This window comes from Salvelinus alpinus, chromosome 18, assembly GCF_045679555.1.
Source record: "Salvelinus alpinus chromosome 18, SLU_Salpinus.1, whole genome shotgun sequence".
NCBI classification, from domain to species: domain Eukaryota; kingdom Metazoa; phylum Chordata; class Actinopteri; order Salmoniformes; family Salmonidae; genus Salvelinus; species Salvelinus alpinus.
Genome location: NC_092103.1, coordinates 42,305,192 through 42,319,844, shown reverse-complemented (window position 1 = coordinate 42,319,844; position 14,653 = coordinate 42,305,192). Strand labels below are relative to the sequence as shown.

At 45.7% G+C, this 14,653-nt stretch overlaps 1 protein-coding gene across 12 annotated transcripts in view; it reads right to left on the bottom strand.

Moving 5' to 3' along the window:
• The window catches only part of tpm2 (tropomyosin 2 (beta)), a 36,754-nt gene that overhangs the window by 6,833 nt on the left and 15,268 nt on the right, over window positions 1-14,653 (bottom strand). For 6 of the 12 annotated variants that reach the window (XM_071351917.1, XM_071351920.1, XM_071351918.1 and 3 more), the window contains 6 exons: window positions 11,153-11,286; window positions 9,993-10,110; window positions 6,886-6,956; window positions 5,085-5,160; window positions 2,039-2,101; window positions 1,779-1,848 (listed from right to left, as the gene is read on the bottom strand). In XM_071351917.1, the coding sequence (XP_071208018.1) occupies window positions 1,779-1,848; window positions 2,039-2,101; window positions 5,085-5,160; window positions 6,886-6,956; window positions 9,993-10,110; window positions 11,153-11,286 (532 nt within the window). Of the gene's footprint in view, window positions 1-1,778; window positions 1,849-2,038; window positions 2,102-4,423; window positions 4,500-5,084; window positions 5,161-6,885; window positions 6,957-9,992; window positions 10,111-11,152; window positions 11,287-14,653 lie in introns of all 12 variants that reach the window. The other 6 variants (XM_071351915.1, XM_071351919.1, XM_071351916.1 and 3 more) reach the window with 1 other exon arrangement.

The following is a 14,653-nucleotide window of genomic DNA, read 5'->3' as shown; positions in this document are numbered from 1 at the left end:
CCAACTCATCAAGCTTTGATGATTTGAATCAGCTGTGTAGTGCTAGGGCAAAACCAAAACGTGCACCCAGGGGGGGGCCCCAGGACCGAGTTGGGGAAACCATGCACTAGGCTTATCTATCGGCAATCAAAAGCTGTCTCGCAATGGAATACTGTAAATCGTAATTTCTTGGCTTGCAATGTCTCGCAAATTCAAAGCAAGGCCTATCATCAATGAATAGGCTAGGATATGCTACACGCAACAGACCGAAGACTGAACACACACTGGCATCATTAGCGAAGAGATAGAGCAGGGGTGTAATCATTAGTCCAAACAGTAACTAAAACCAGAGTTTCTACTGGACAACTCTCTTAAAGTTAACTCTCTTAAAGTTAAGGATCCCAATTTTGTTTAAAAGTTAAGTCACATCAATAATTCAAACTCCTTGAACAACACACCAGATAACACCTACTCACACTCATGCATGACATTTCCAAAGTCTGCCAAAATGCAACAAGACATTAAGCTCTCCACAACAAGCCCATTCTTATTGCTAAATAACCACTCATTTGATTGAGTAACTGTGGATGAATCGACAACACCCTAACGTATATAAGAAATAAGGCAAAACCTTGGAAGAATCCAACTTGCTCGTAGTCCAAGTACTACAACTCAAATCTAACCTTATAGGATCTAATCAATCAGTCAAACTGATCAATATGAGATAAGGCAACACCAAGGGCTCCCGAGTGGCGCAGCGGTCTAAGGCACTGCATCTCAGAGGCGTCACTACAGACCCTGGTTCGATTCCAGGCTGTATCACAACCGGCCGTGATTGGGAGTCCCATAGGGCGGCGCACAATTGGCCCAGTGTCGTCCGGGTTAGGCCGTCATTGTAAATAAGAATTTGTTCTTAACTGACTTGTCTAGTTAAATAAAAGGTTACATAATTATAATAATAACCAGACAGGATAAGCAATCGAAAGTGAAGCTGTGGCTCCACAGTTATGCTCCAATCAAACAGGCAGCCAAAATCTGATCTTTTGCCCAATTATTGGCAAAGGAGCTGATCTGATTGGTCAAAAGACCGGCTACTGGAAAAAGTTCAGAATGATTGGCTGCCTGTGTAAACGCAGCCTTACAGGCAGACTATTATTCTTCAGAGCTAAAGACTCAGAATCTACACATTTGTCTATCTGGCACAATCATACGGATTGCCCATCATTGATTTCAACTGCAATCTGTTCTATTTAGATCCCTGGACAACAGAGCCAGGTTAATGGGAGTTAATCTACCAAATAATTGGTTAATCTATTAAACCCATATTAATAAATCCATTCACATCGGTGCTCCTCTGTTTCTAACGGTACTCAAAGTTGGAAGGTAAATTGTAAATTACTATCTACAATGCTGCTCGACTATTTCGAGTCTTTATTAATGATTGAAACATACAGGTATGTTACCGCTATAATACACTACTAACAAGTCATGCGAGGGTACCCAACAGGCTTCAGTGTTACAACTCATGGTTATAGGGGCAAATCTTTCTGTTAGTGAAACGTCTGTTACGCTATCACAAAGGAAACATAAGAGTGAGTCCAAATGGCACCCTTCCCCCCCCCCCATAGGGCTCTGGTCAAACGAAGTGCACTATACAGGGATTAGGGTGCCATATTAGGGTGCCATTTTGGGATTCAGATAAAGTGAATGGGTTGCTGAAAATGCAGTTAGTGACATCAGCTCCTGGGAACTCCAAGAGGCGTTAATGTTTGTGAATGAAAGAAGCGTTGAAAACGTACCTTCCAAATCATCAATGGTTTTCTCAAGCTTAGCCACAGACCTCTCCGCAAACTCAGCACGCGTCTCAGCCTGGGGGGGGGGAGCATCCGAGCACAATGCTTCTCAAATACATTTTTCCAAGCACCAAATTACATATCTACGTAATATCTTGGTTAACATTAGGTTGCATAAGAGTGGGAGGAAGATAAGAGGCTTTAAGATACCATTTGAAGAACCATTCATACTAAAATATTAGATATGGTGACCCTACAGTACCCACCTCTTTAAGTTTGTCGGTAAGAACTTTGATTTCCTCTTCATATTTGTCCTCCTTTTGTGAGTACTAGAAGTGAAATAATGGAGATTCATATTAGCACAAGAGTTATGACGAGAGCTTCTCCTTAAACATTCACAACTTAAAATATATGGCAGTATTCTAGTTCAAATATAGACAGTCAATACACATGTATGTATTTATTTTATGACAACGTCTACAGTGTAGCATTCAATTAATAGCCTACTGTTCACATCCACTAAAGTAAACACTGTTGGATAAAGATTCCATTAATGAAAATGAGGGCTACAACAAGAGCTGAAAGGTTGGCTAGGGAGGAGAGGTGACTACGACACGAGAGCTGAAAGGTTGGCTAGGGAGGAGAGGAGACTACGACACGAGAGCTGAAAGGTTGGCTAGGGAGGAGAGGAGACTACGACACGAGAGCTGAAAGGTTGGCTAGGGAGGAGAGGAGACTACGACACGAGAGCTGAAAGGTTGGCTAGGGAGGAGAGGAGACTACGACACGAGAGCTGAAAGGTTGGCTAGGGAGGAGAGGAGACTACGACACGAGAGCTGAAAGGTTGGCTAGGGAGGAGAGGAGACTACGACACGAGAGCTGAAAGGTTGGCTAGGGAGGAGAGGAGACTACGACACGAGAGCTGAAAGGTTGGCTAGGGAGGAGAGGAGACTACGACACGAGAGCTGAAAGGTTGGCTAGGGAGGAGAGGAGACTACGACACGAGAGCTGAAAGGTTGGCTAGGGAGGAGAGGAGACTACGACACGAGAGCTGAAAGGTTGGCTAGGGAGGAGAGGAGACTACGACACGAGAGCTGAAAGGTTGGCTAGGGAGGAGAGGAGACTACGACACGAGAGCTGAAAGGTTGGCTAGGGAGGAGAGGAGACTACGACACGAGAGCTGAAAGGTTGGCTAGGGAGGAGAGGAGACTACGACACGAGAGCTGAAAGGTTGGCTAGGGAGGAGAGGAGACTACGACACGAGAGCTGAAAGGTTGGCTAGGGAGGAGAGGAGACTACGACACGAGAGCTGAAAGGTTGGCTAGGGAGGAGAGAAGACTACGACACGAGAGCTGAAAGGTTGGCTAGGGAGGAGAGGAGACTACGACACGAGAGCTGAAAGGTTGGCTAGGGAGGAGAGGAGACTACGACACGAGAGCTGAAAGGTTGGCTAGGGAGGAGAGGAGACTACGACACGAGAGCTGAAAGGTTGGCTAGGGAGGAGAGGAGACTACGACACGAGAGCTGAAAGGTTGGCTAGGGAGGAGAGGAGACTACGACACGAGAGCTGAAAGGTTGGCTAGGGAGGAGAGGAGACTACGACACGAGAGCTGAAAGGTTGGCTAGGGAGAGCAGACTGCGACACGAGAGCTGAAAGGTTGGCTAGGGAGAGGAGACTGCGACACGAGAGCTGAAAGGTTGGCTAGGGAGAGGAGACTGCGACACGAGAGCTGAAAGGTTGGCTAGGGAGAGGAGACTGCGACACGAGAGCTGAAAGGTTGGCTAGGGAGAGGAGACTGCGACACGAGAGCTGAAAGGTTGGCTAGGGAGAGGAGACTGCGACACGAGAGCTGAAAGGTTGGCTAGGGAGAGGAGACTGCAACACGAGAGCTGAAAGGTTGGCTAGGGAGAGGAGACTGCAACACGAGAGCTGAAAGGTTGGCTAGGGAGAGGAGACTGCAACACGAGAGCTGAAAGGTTGGCTAGGGAGGAGAGGAGACTGCAACACGAGAGCTGAAAGGTTGGCTAGGCAGGAGAGGAGACTACGACACAAGAGCTGAAAGGTTGGCTAGGCAGGAGAGGAGACTGCAACACGAGAGCTGAAAGGTTGGCTAGGCAGGAGAGGAGACTGCAACACAAGAGCTGAAAGGTTGGCTAGGCAGGAGAGGAGACTGCAACACGAGAGCTGAAAGGTTGGCTAGGGAGAGGAGACTACAACACGAGACCTGAAAGGTTGGCTGGGAAAACGAAGCTAAGAGGGCTAGCTAAAGTCTCAGCGTAGGCTTGTCATAATGCAAGCGGGTCCTAAGAACAAAACATCAAACTCTCCTCAATCAATCTTCTGCTTTTAAATGTATTTTACACCCATCTAACGTTATGCCTGGACTACAGGTCAATCCCTACACTTTTTAAAATCAATGTTATGGATTTTTAAAAAGTATATAGATATTTTGAGAGGATGGCTTGTGTGTAACCATTTAATTTGACACTACGCTGTATTCTGTGCATATGACAAATAAACATGTATTATAGCTAGATATCCTACACTAAGACTGTGTGTTGAGGGGCATCTGTGTGTGTTTTATCCAGCTGGACTATCCTGCATCGTATCTGACCTTCGGGCCCAGCTTACTTCCCCTCTCCTACAGTACCTTCTCAGCCTGGGCCTCCAGAGACTTCAAGTTGTTGGTGACATTTTTCAACTCTTCCTCAAGATCACCAGATTTACTGTGCAACAGCAGGAGGGAGGGAGGAAAATGAGGGAAAAGAAAGGAGAGAGAGCGTTTTGAGAGGGAGGAGAGGACATGACAAAGGAGACTCGCCTATTAGGGAGAGTGCATTGGCAGAAGAATAAAACTTACCTGAAGGGGTTAATGACACACTTACCTGAAGGGGTTAATGTCACCTACCCATCAGATGGAAGGGTTAAATCAGGATCCTTGATGGATAATATCTGACAAATTATTTCCTATACTTAGAGTATATGATTTTTACAAATACATGTATAAAATCCATACATGTATAATCTGTATGCCTCAATCTCAAGTATCACATCAAGGATCCCATTGGCTTCAGGTTGAAGATATGGCGAGGGACAGTATGGCTTGTAGGACATTAGTCCTTTTGTACCACAGCAATACTGTCACGTCAACCACCAGGGGAGCCCTCCATGGAGCACAGCTGCGAGGCAGAGAGGCTTGGAGGGCGAGTCAAGGGCATAAGCCAGAGGAGCGGAGGAGAGCAGAAAGGAAGCAGGTATTAAAGAGGTTTGGAACCGGGACGTTTGTCCTGGTACGGGGGGGCAGACAGTACCTCATCCTCTCCGCACATCATGGACTTCAAATTCTGGTCCATGAGTCTAAGCTCTTCCTCCAGCTCCCTGACTCGACTGGGTTAGTCCACAGTCAGGTAGGTAGGGGTGTAGGAGGTGGGGGCAGGAGGGGTCAGGGAACCCACACACAAGGTGATCCGAGGTGGAGGGGTGTTGGTGGTGTTGGATTCAGGCATGCATTACATAAAACACAGGGGAGAGAACACACACATTCAGGTGCCTGTTGTGGTTAGTGTATCCCATTGTCTCGTGTTTCCCACGGGGGGGGGGGAGTGTTCTGTCACATTGACCATATTATTAACCACATTGGAAGACCAATTGATTCTGAGTTAGGGCATATAACATTTATATGCGAAAACGACTCCTAAGATGAGTACTTTAAGATTTTCCAAACTCACTTGCCCTGCTCGTGTTTTAAGTCCACAATGTAAGGGGGGGGGGGGTTAATGGTTATGGACCAATGTAGGCCCGCGGACCAAACAAAATTAGAAGAAAAAAGTAATTGGGAATTCAGTTGGGGTCTCAACTTACTGTTGACAGTTAGAATAATAGAATACACAAGGTGGAATTTCAAATTTTGGTTGTGCATCAGCAGTCACTCAATTAGCCCATGTCTGCTAAAAAAAAATGTAATTAGTCTAGAGGCCAGCTAACTAAACTTGTAGGAAGCATGGTCGCAGGCCCACGAGCCACTGCAGCCCCTCATGATGGAGTCCAGTTTAATGTGGCCCCCACCCACATCAGAGTTGCCCATCCCTGTGCTAGATGGCGATGGACATAGATCAGCCAACTAAAACCAGTGTAAAAAAACAACAACAATGAATCCACTTCTGCCATAGACATCCAGTCAAGTCCCGTTCTGAGGCGCTGTGAGAACAGACTGTTCGACAGAAAGAGAGACTGCTGGTGGACGAGGTTAGGACATTAGTGTCATGGTGTATCATGGGACTACCTGGGAATAAATATATGTTTTGCTGTCAGTTAAAGGGACGGCTACTGGTTAAAGGGACGGCTACTGGTTAAAGGGACGGCTACTGGTTAAAGGGACGGCTACTGGTTAAAGGGACGGCTACTGGACTCTCCGTTGTTAAGCCAAACGAAATCAATACACCCACGGAGGTCATTAGCTTGTTTCAGTTGCCATCCAATCATGAGTAATTTTATTAACAGGAAGGTGGGTCCATGCAACAAGTCAAATTAATATTAACATAATTTTTCAGGAGAGGCCTCATCAATGTATATTTCAAAATGCATTAGATGGTTAGGTGCGACACGCCATGATAAAAATATATGCGTAAATTCCCAAATGTGCTCAAGTAAATAAGAGATGGGCCTAGTAAAGTCTACTGATGAACCATCAACATGTCATTCACATTAAAACACCACATTTGCCTTAAACAACCACATTTCAATGGAACTGAAATACGAGGAATTTGTTGGTTTTAACAAAGTTTTTAAGTGCGATATCCAGCACTGTGTTCTGATTCGCCACCCTTCTCCCAAAGCGTACACTTGATTGGATGAACTTTAAAAATGGTGAAAACTCACTCCAGCCAATGCTTACATCAATCATTTGCTGTAAAATCCCCGACGGGAAGTGTGCAAGTTCACACTTCTAGAAAAGGGTGGAGAATAGGGACTAAGACATGGAAATTGGCATACTATTCCCTATATAATGCACTACTTTTGACCAGAGCCCTATGGGACCCGGTCAAAAGTAGTGCACTATAAAAGGGAATACGGTGCCGTTTGTGTGTCAGTAATGAAGGAGGGTAAACTTACGCCTCAGCCACCTCAGCACGCTCCTCAGAGCGCTCAAGGTCACCCTCAAGGATCACCAGCTTACGGGCCACCTGTAGTCAGACAAAACACACATTAAAGTACACAGGCCAAACACTTCCAATAACTTCCAACACACACGAAACTATTCCCATGCAACATCTGAACAGAGATGGTGGCACTAAGAATGTGCAGAAACAGACCTTCAAGCTGGCACAAGCATCAAAACACGCCAAACTAAATTCTGTATTGACCAGTACATTGAATAGTCAAAAAGAAAATGAAGAGGGAGGAAAAAAAACAAGAGATTTAATTTAAGAGAAAATCATTAAATAAAAATGTAATAAAAAGTTCTTACGATGAGGGGCGGTAGCGGTGGGTTAAAAAAAGAGCAAAAAAAATCAGAGATAAAATGCCTATAACCCCTATAGGACCTTAACCCCCCCTAGGATGAACCAACATACCGTAGGCCTATAACCCCCCTATAGGATGAACCAACATACCGTAAGACCTTAACCCCCCCTAGGATGAACCAACCTTAACCCCCCCTATAGGATGAACCAACATACCGTAGGACTATAACCCCCCTATAGGATGAACCAACATACCGTAAGACCGTAACCCCCCCTAGGATGAACCAACATACCGTAGGACTATAACCCCCCTATAGGATGAACCAACATACCGTAGGACTATAACCCCCCTATAGGATGAACCAACATACCGTAGGACTATAACCCCCCTATAGGATGAACCAACATACCGTAGGACTATAACCCCCCTATAGGATGAACCAACATACCGTAGGCCTATAACCCCCCCATAGGATGAACCATACATACCGTAGGACTATAACCCCCCATAGGATGAACCGAACATACCGTAGGACTATAACCCCCCCCCCTAGGATGAACCAACATACCGTAGGACTATAACCCCCCCCCCCCTAGGATGAACCAACATACCGTAGGACTATAACCCCCCCCTAGGATGAACCAACATACCGTAGGACTATAACCCCCCCTAGGATGAACCAACATACCGTAGGCCTATAACCCCCCATAGGATGAACCATACATACCGTAGGCCTATAACCCCCCATAGGATGAACCAACATACCGTAGGACTATAACCCCCCCATAGGATGAGCCAACATACACTATAACCCCACATAGGATGAGCCAACATATCCTATGGGGGGTTATAGTGTGAGCCAAGATACACTATAACCCCCCATAGGATGAGCCAACATACACTATAACCCCCCATAGGATGAGCCAACATATCCTATGGGGGTTATAGTGTGAGCCAAGATACACTATAACCCCCCATAGGATGAGCCAACATACACTATAACCCCCCATAGGATGAACCAACATACCGTAGGCCTATAACCCCCCCATAGGATGAGCCAACATACACTATAACCCCCCATAGGATGAGCCAACATACACTATAACCCCCCATAGGATGAGCCAACATACCGTAGGCCTATAACCCCCCATAGGATGAACCAACATACCGTAGGCCTATAACCCCCCCATAGGATGAGCCAACATACACTATAACCCCCCATAGGATGAGCCAACATACCGTAGGCCTATAACCCCCCATAGGATGAGCCAACATACACTATAACCCCCCATAGGATGAGCCAACATACCGTAGGCCTATAACCCCCCATAGGATGAGCCAACATACCGTAGGCCTATAACCCACCCATAGGATGAGCCAACATACCGTAGGCCTATAACCCCCCCATAGGATGAGCCAACATACACTATAACCCCCCATAGGATGAGCCAACATACCGTAGGCCTATAACCCCCCTAGAGGATGAACCAACATACCGTAGGACTATAACCCCCCCCCATAGGATGAGCCAACATACCGTAGGCCTATAACCCTCTATAGGATGAACCAACATACCGTAGGACTATATACTGTGTACCAGAAGTGGCAGGTCTACAACCCCCATGATCAAATGTGTGGCCAGCTCCCAGGGTGAAGCTGGTGCCTGCCCTCAGTGGGGAAGTGCACTAGACTGGCTGAGTGTTAGTGAGAGAGATCGAGGGAGGGCGGTCAATGACAGGTGTCATTCTGTATAAGTCCATTAGACGGCTACTTTGTCTGTCAGTGTAATCCTCTGGGATGTGGGCTCATGTGACCTCCAGGTCTAAGCCACGGGCCATGAGCAATCAACATAGGCTACAGGCTAAACTGCTAATCAGTTCCCCCTAGGTACAGATCTAGGATCAGCTTCCCCTTCCCCAATCCTAACATTAACTATTAGTGGGGAAAATGCTAAACTGGCCCAGGGTCAGCATCTAGGGGCAACATGACCCTATACCGTGGTACCTGTGTATGACCTTAGCTAAGCAAGCTAAATTTAGCTCTATACTAGGTGGCCGGTTTCCAGGAGCCAGATTAAGCCTAATCCTGGACAAAAATCACATTCAACAGAGATCGATCTTGCTTTTTAGTCCAGGATCCTGGGAAACAGCCACAGTGTGGTGTTATGCTCAAAACTACTAGTGTACTGTAGAAATGATGAGTTTTCCATATAACACATACAGGCATTGAAAATAAAATATATCGGGGGAAGGAAAAGACCAAACGGTATGTTTAAGACCTGATAGAATACTTGGAAATGCATCTTGTCATGTTAGGATAATGAAGCCTGGGCAGAGGTACGGATGGCGGGCCTCCACAAAGGGGCCTCCTTTGATCTGACATGTAGCAGACTAAACTGATGCTACAAAGGAGAAAGGGGTGTGCAGTGTGGGTGTATGTCTGTGTACTGTTATAAAGAAACACCACAGATGTTAACGCTACCACGAAGGGAACATAACAGCTTCCATTTTCCAAACAATCTTAAATAAAATGTTGATATGCTTGTTAAAGGGGCTACAAAATTATGAAAAGTGGTGGATGCCAGCGTATGACACGGCTCTACAGTAGTCTGGCTTTAGTCAATGGGCACGTTCCAGGTCGCACTGTGTGTCAAAGGTAACATCTCAGAAACTATAGTAAACACGATTTAGCAACCTTTAAAAAAATAAAAAGACGCCCTGGAACGCAACGATACTTTAGGGCAGAAGGACACCTACCTCCTCGTACTTCCTGTCGGCCTCCTCAGCGATGTGCTTGGCCTCCTTTAGCTGCATCTCCTGGATCTCCATCTTTTCCTCGTCTTTTGACGCCCTGTTCTCTATCACCTTCATTCCTCTGGAGAAACAACACCACAGGGTTAGCTACAGTATGGACCTCCAACTCCAACCCTGTTCTCCATCACCACAGGGTTAGCTACAGTATGGACCTCCATCTCCAACCCTGTTCTCCATCACCACAGGGTTAGCTACAGTATGGACCTCCATCTCCAACCCTGTTCTCCATCACCACAGGGTTAGCTACAGTATGGACCTCCATCTCCAACCCTGTTCTCCATCACCACAGGGTTAGCTACAGTATAGACCTCCATCTCCAACCCTGTTCTCCATCACCACAGGGTTAGCTACAGTATGGAGCTCCATCTCCAACCCTGTTCTCTATCACCACAGGGTTAGCTACAGTATGGACCTCCCATCTCCAACCCTGTTCTCTATCACCACAGGGTTAGCTACAGTATGGACCTCCCATCTCCAACCCTGTTCTCTATCACCACAGGGTTAGCTACAGTATGGACCTCCATCTCCAACCCTGTTCTCCATCACCACAGGGTTAGCTACAGTATAGACCTCCATCTCCAACCCTGTTCTCCATCACCACAGGGTTAGCTACAGTATGGACCTCCATCTCCAACCCTGTTCTCCATCACCATCCCTCTGGGGGACACCACAGGCAACAGGACAGAGAGAAGTCATGGTGATGGAGAAGTGGTTGGAACATACTTTCGATGTGTACTTTCTTTAATATCAAAAATACTTTGACCTGTCCACTCTTATGTTTCAATGCTAATAGTAACTGCTGAAGGAAACTCTGAAAACCTATTGGGGCGTGTTGAATGTCTTAGTTAGCGTTTCTTCCTACTTCCTTCCACAATTCCTAGTCTGAAAGAACTGGGAAACTCTGCTCTAGATGGTGGTGCTCCCCTGCTCAGACGTTGCATGCATCAACCAATGGTTGCATGCCACGTCATTAACTGTGCAGTCGGGCATCAGATTGCTAGAACATACGATGTGGTTAGCGGACACGTAAAATACCTATCCAGGTGTTGTAACATTTGGCATGCATCGGATACACAACCTAAAACAGGAGACGGAAGTCCCACCTCTCGCTCTCGTCTGCAGCCTTCTCGGCCTCCTCCAGCTTCTGCAGCGCAGTGGCCAGTCTCTCCTGGGCCCTGTCCAACTCCTCCTCTACCAGCTGGATACGTCTGTTTAGGGAAGCCACCTCTGCCTCTGCCTGGTGGGGGAGAGAAAACACTCAAGTCAGCCACAATAATGTGCTGTAGCATTGTAGCACTCACCACTGGCCTATTTAGGAGAGTGCAAGGTTCGAATATAAAATGTTTTATGTAGAACAGATATGACTGTGGGTCATGTAGAATAAGGACAATTGTTAGCTTTATTCATTCCATTATCGGCAACGTTTCCGAACGTTTCGCATCACTGAATGCACCCTAGCTTGCACAAATAACTGTACAATGTACGCAGTACATACAGTTCTTATTGATCAACTTTGTCAGTTAATCCCACAGGAATTGGGTATCGTCAACCAAACTGATGTGGACACCACATCACAGGCAGATGACAGCTTTCTAGGAAGGCATTTGTTTTAAAGATAATACTGCACTGTGAAATTAACTCACCCCAAATGAGTATCTGGGTTGCCAACTGCCCCCATTTATTCCACATTAGAGAACTTTCTTAGCCTGGTTGGTGTATCACCCAAACACCCTAACTGAGCTGCCAGTGAGGAAGGAAAATCATCTGGGATATGGTTACTAGGTTACATGTGGTAGGCGTACAGCTGACAGATTTATCAAATCATTGCAGTGCAAGCAACCATATCTAAGTTCCACACCGTAAAGAATAACCACCTTCAATATGCCCTTGGGTTCATCCATCTAGCATACATTTTTCTCAGGTGTCCCTAGTTTTCACCATTGAAATACCATGGATACTGATCAACACCTTTGTAGACTGTCTTTTCATTGTTTGCTTTAGAACCTTCTTTTCAAAACATTGAAAGCATTTAGAAAAGAACCTTCTTGACACAGAATGACCGTGGTTCATTGGATTAGCAGAGGCCTTCTGATGGATTGTACATTGCTCTATGGGGAAGTGAAGTGGCATCATACCACAGTTAATGACAAACGCAAACAATCCCAGCATTGAGGCAGTGGGAGGAGGAATGTGTTCCCTTATGGTCACAAGGGACAGTAATGACAGTGCCAAAGGTTTATTTGTCCAGTTAGGGGCCCTTTGAGCCTCTATTTACCCTGAGCCAACGTTTGTTGGTACTGTCACATTGGCCTTCCTGAGAAAAATAATTCTGCACCCTTTGATACCTCAAGTGGGTCCCTTTGGGCTCTACCTTTTGTCTTGTGGTAACAAGACAGGCTTTCTAAGGCTTTCTAAAAACAGACTGTTGGCCTAACAAAGGGTAGCTGTAAACGTAGAAAACAAGCAGCAGCATGTGAACTACATTAGACTCAGCCACATGGATATCAGTAGAACAGTCCATTTCCACAAGGCAGCAACTCTCCAAAGACTCGATGAAGCAGGTGGGGGGCTGATCAAGCAGCGAGTCCATGAGTAGATGATGATGACAGATGATTGGATGGCGAGAGCCCCGCATTCCAGCATTCTTAATGTTCCCGCTGGGGGATAGAGACGGAGTTGCCGGCAAAACAAAAGAGCCATTGTCCCCCCCAGCAGCAGAAGACAGCTAATTAGACCCCCCTCTCAGCCAAATCCCAAAAATCTGTTCCCATTCTGCCGGGCCTTCGCCGGGGAAGCGGTGGAATGCCATCTGTGACATTGAAAACATTCCAGAGCCTTTCACTCAGACCGGTTAATACCACACTTCATTTGGCTCAGTTTAGTCAAATAATTGATATGTGGCACTCGTGCCAGGCAAACTGTTAAGAGATTACCATTTCAGAGAGAACCAACACGTTCTCAGTGTAGATTGTTTGGCAATGGGACAGAACGGGAACAATAAGCTTGCTCTTTTGTTGGGCAATTTTTATATTTCAGGCCTAGGCCCTAAGCCGAAGCCATATTGTAGTATGATTGACAGTCAGTGTTTCTCCCCTTGGGTGAACTTGGCCCCTTACTGAAATATTTCCTAAATCACCTGTGTGTATGATTGCACTTCAAAGCTGTTTACATTAATGATAGTCATATTCCCATCATGGTAGGCAGAAAGGTTGAGGTCCAGTTGCTCTGTTAAAGGAGTAGTTTACTATTTTAAAACATGACTACTTTCAATGTAAGGAACCAACTATGGGCCAGGATTATTATTAAATACATATATTTTTTAAGTTAGCTGAAAACTGTAGTAGCCGTTTAAAGATAACCAAACTTTGGATTACTCATAGCCTACTTTCAGGGTGAGGAACCACAAAACAACATATTGTAAAATAGTGAACTGCTCCTTTAAATGGTTGAGTGACTTTGGGCTGACTGAATGGACCCAAGGCCATTTTCTCTCAGCTAAAACTCTGGTCAGGAAATGATTAACCTGCTCAACTGCCAGAGATGAGACAGCAAGAAATACAGACAGCGACTCTGGCTAGACAGGGAGTGGAGTCAGGAAGAGAGACCTGCTAAATAAAAGCTGCCCTCATCCCTTCAGCTCCCTACTGTGCACTGGCTCATTTCCCAGTGATTTGTACAATTTAACAACCAGTCATCAATTAGTGTTCAAGTGAGGTTTATATCTAATTATGTGGAAACATTTGAATGAACATCTTTCATGTACAAAACTAGAAAGAGCAAATAATACATTGAGGACTATGTTAAGGGCTCATTACAGCCAAACATGATCAGCTAACGTGCAGCCACTTCTCTATATGTATGCATGCTCTGCACAACTTAATTCCCTTGACAGCCCAAAACCCTTGTGGAAGGTGGGCGATAAACAAATTAGCCTACTGAGGTGCGCTCATGCAAGGGCAGCAAGCTCAACAGCCAGCTTATTCTCTAGTGTAGGCATTACAATGCATGCCCATTAGCATCATGGCTCACCAAAAACTAACTCTGTACAGCATCTGGATGGAATAAAGACCATATCAAGGTCAAGCCTGCTTGCCATGGGAAAACAGCACATCAATAATACTGCTTCATAAATGGCAGAATCGTAGGCCATCAAGAGAACAACTTCCATGCATACATCATGGCCAACACCCACCCTCCATTTTGAGGGACTGCCACTGTCCACATTCAAACTGAATAGAAGATGAATAATAGAGTAGGATAAGTAGTAACTTAAGTCAGCAGGCTATACAGGGACAGATATATCAAATTACATTCTCCTTTATAGGGCATCTTTAAATTCAATGTAATGTGTTTACATCCAGTTTTAGTGAAGTATTGAGTTCATATGGGAGTCTACTCTGGCATATCAAACGTTTGAAGTAACACTTTGCCAAGAGCCAGTCTGCTTTAACTGGTATTAACCTTACGTGGCTCTCTCCGGGACTGTGACCACGAGTAAGTTCAAACATGGAGTAATTTACTAGAGTGTGCTGACCGGGCTGCCTACGGCTGTAGCTTGCCAAATGCACACTGCGTAAAACACTCCACATGTTCAGCTCCCTCTG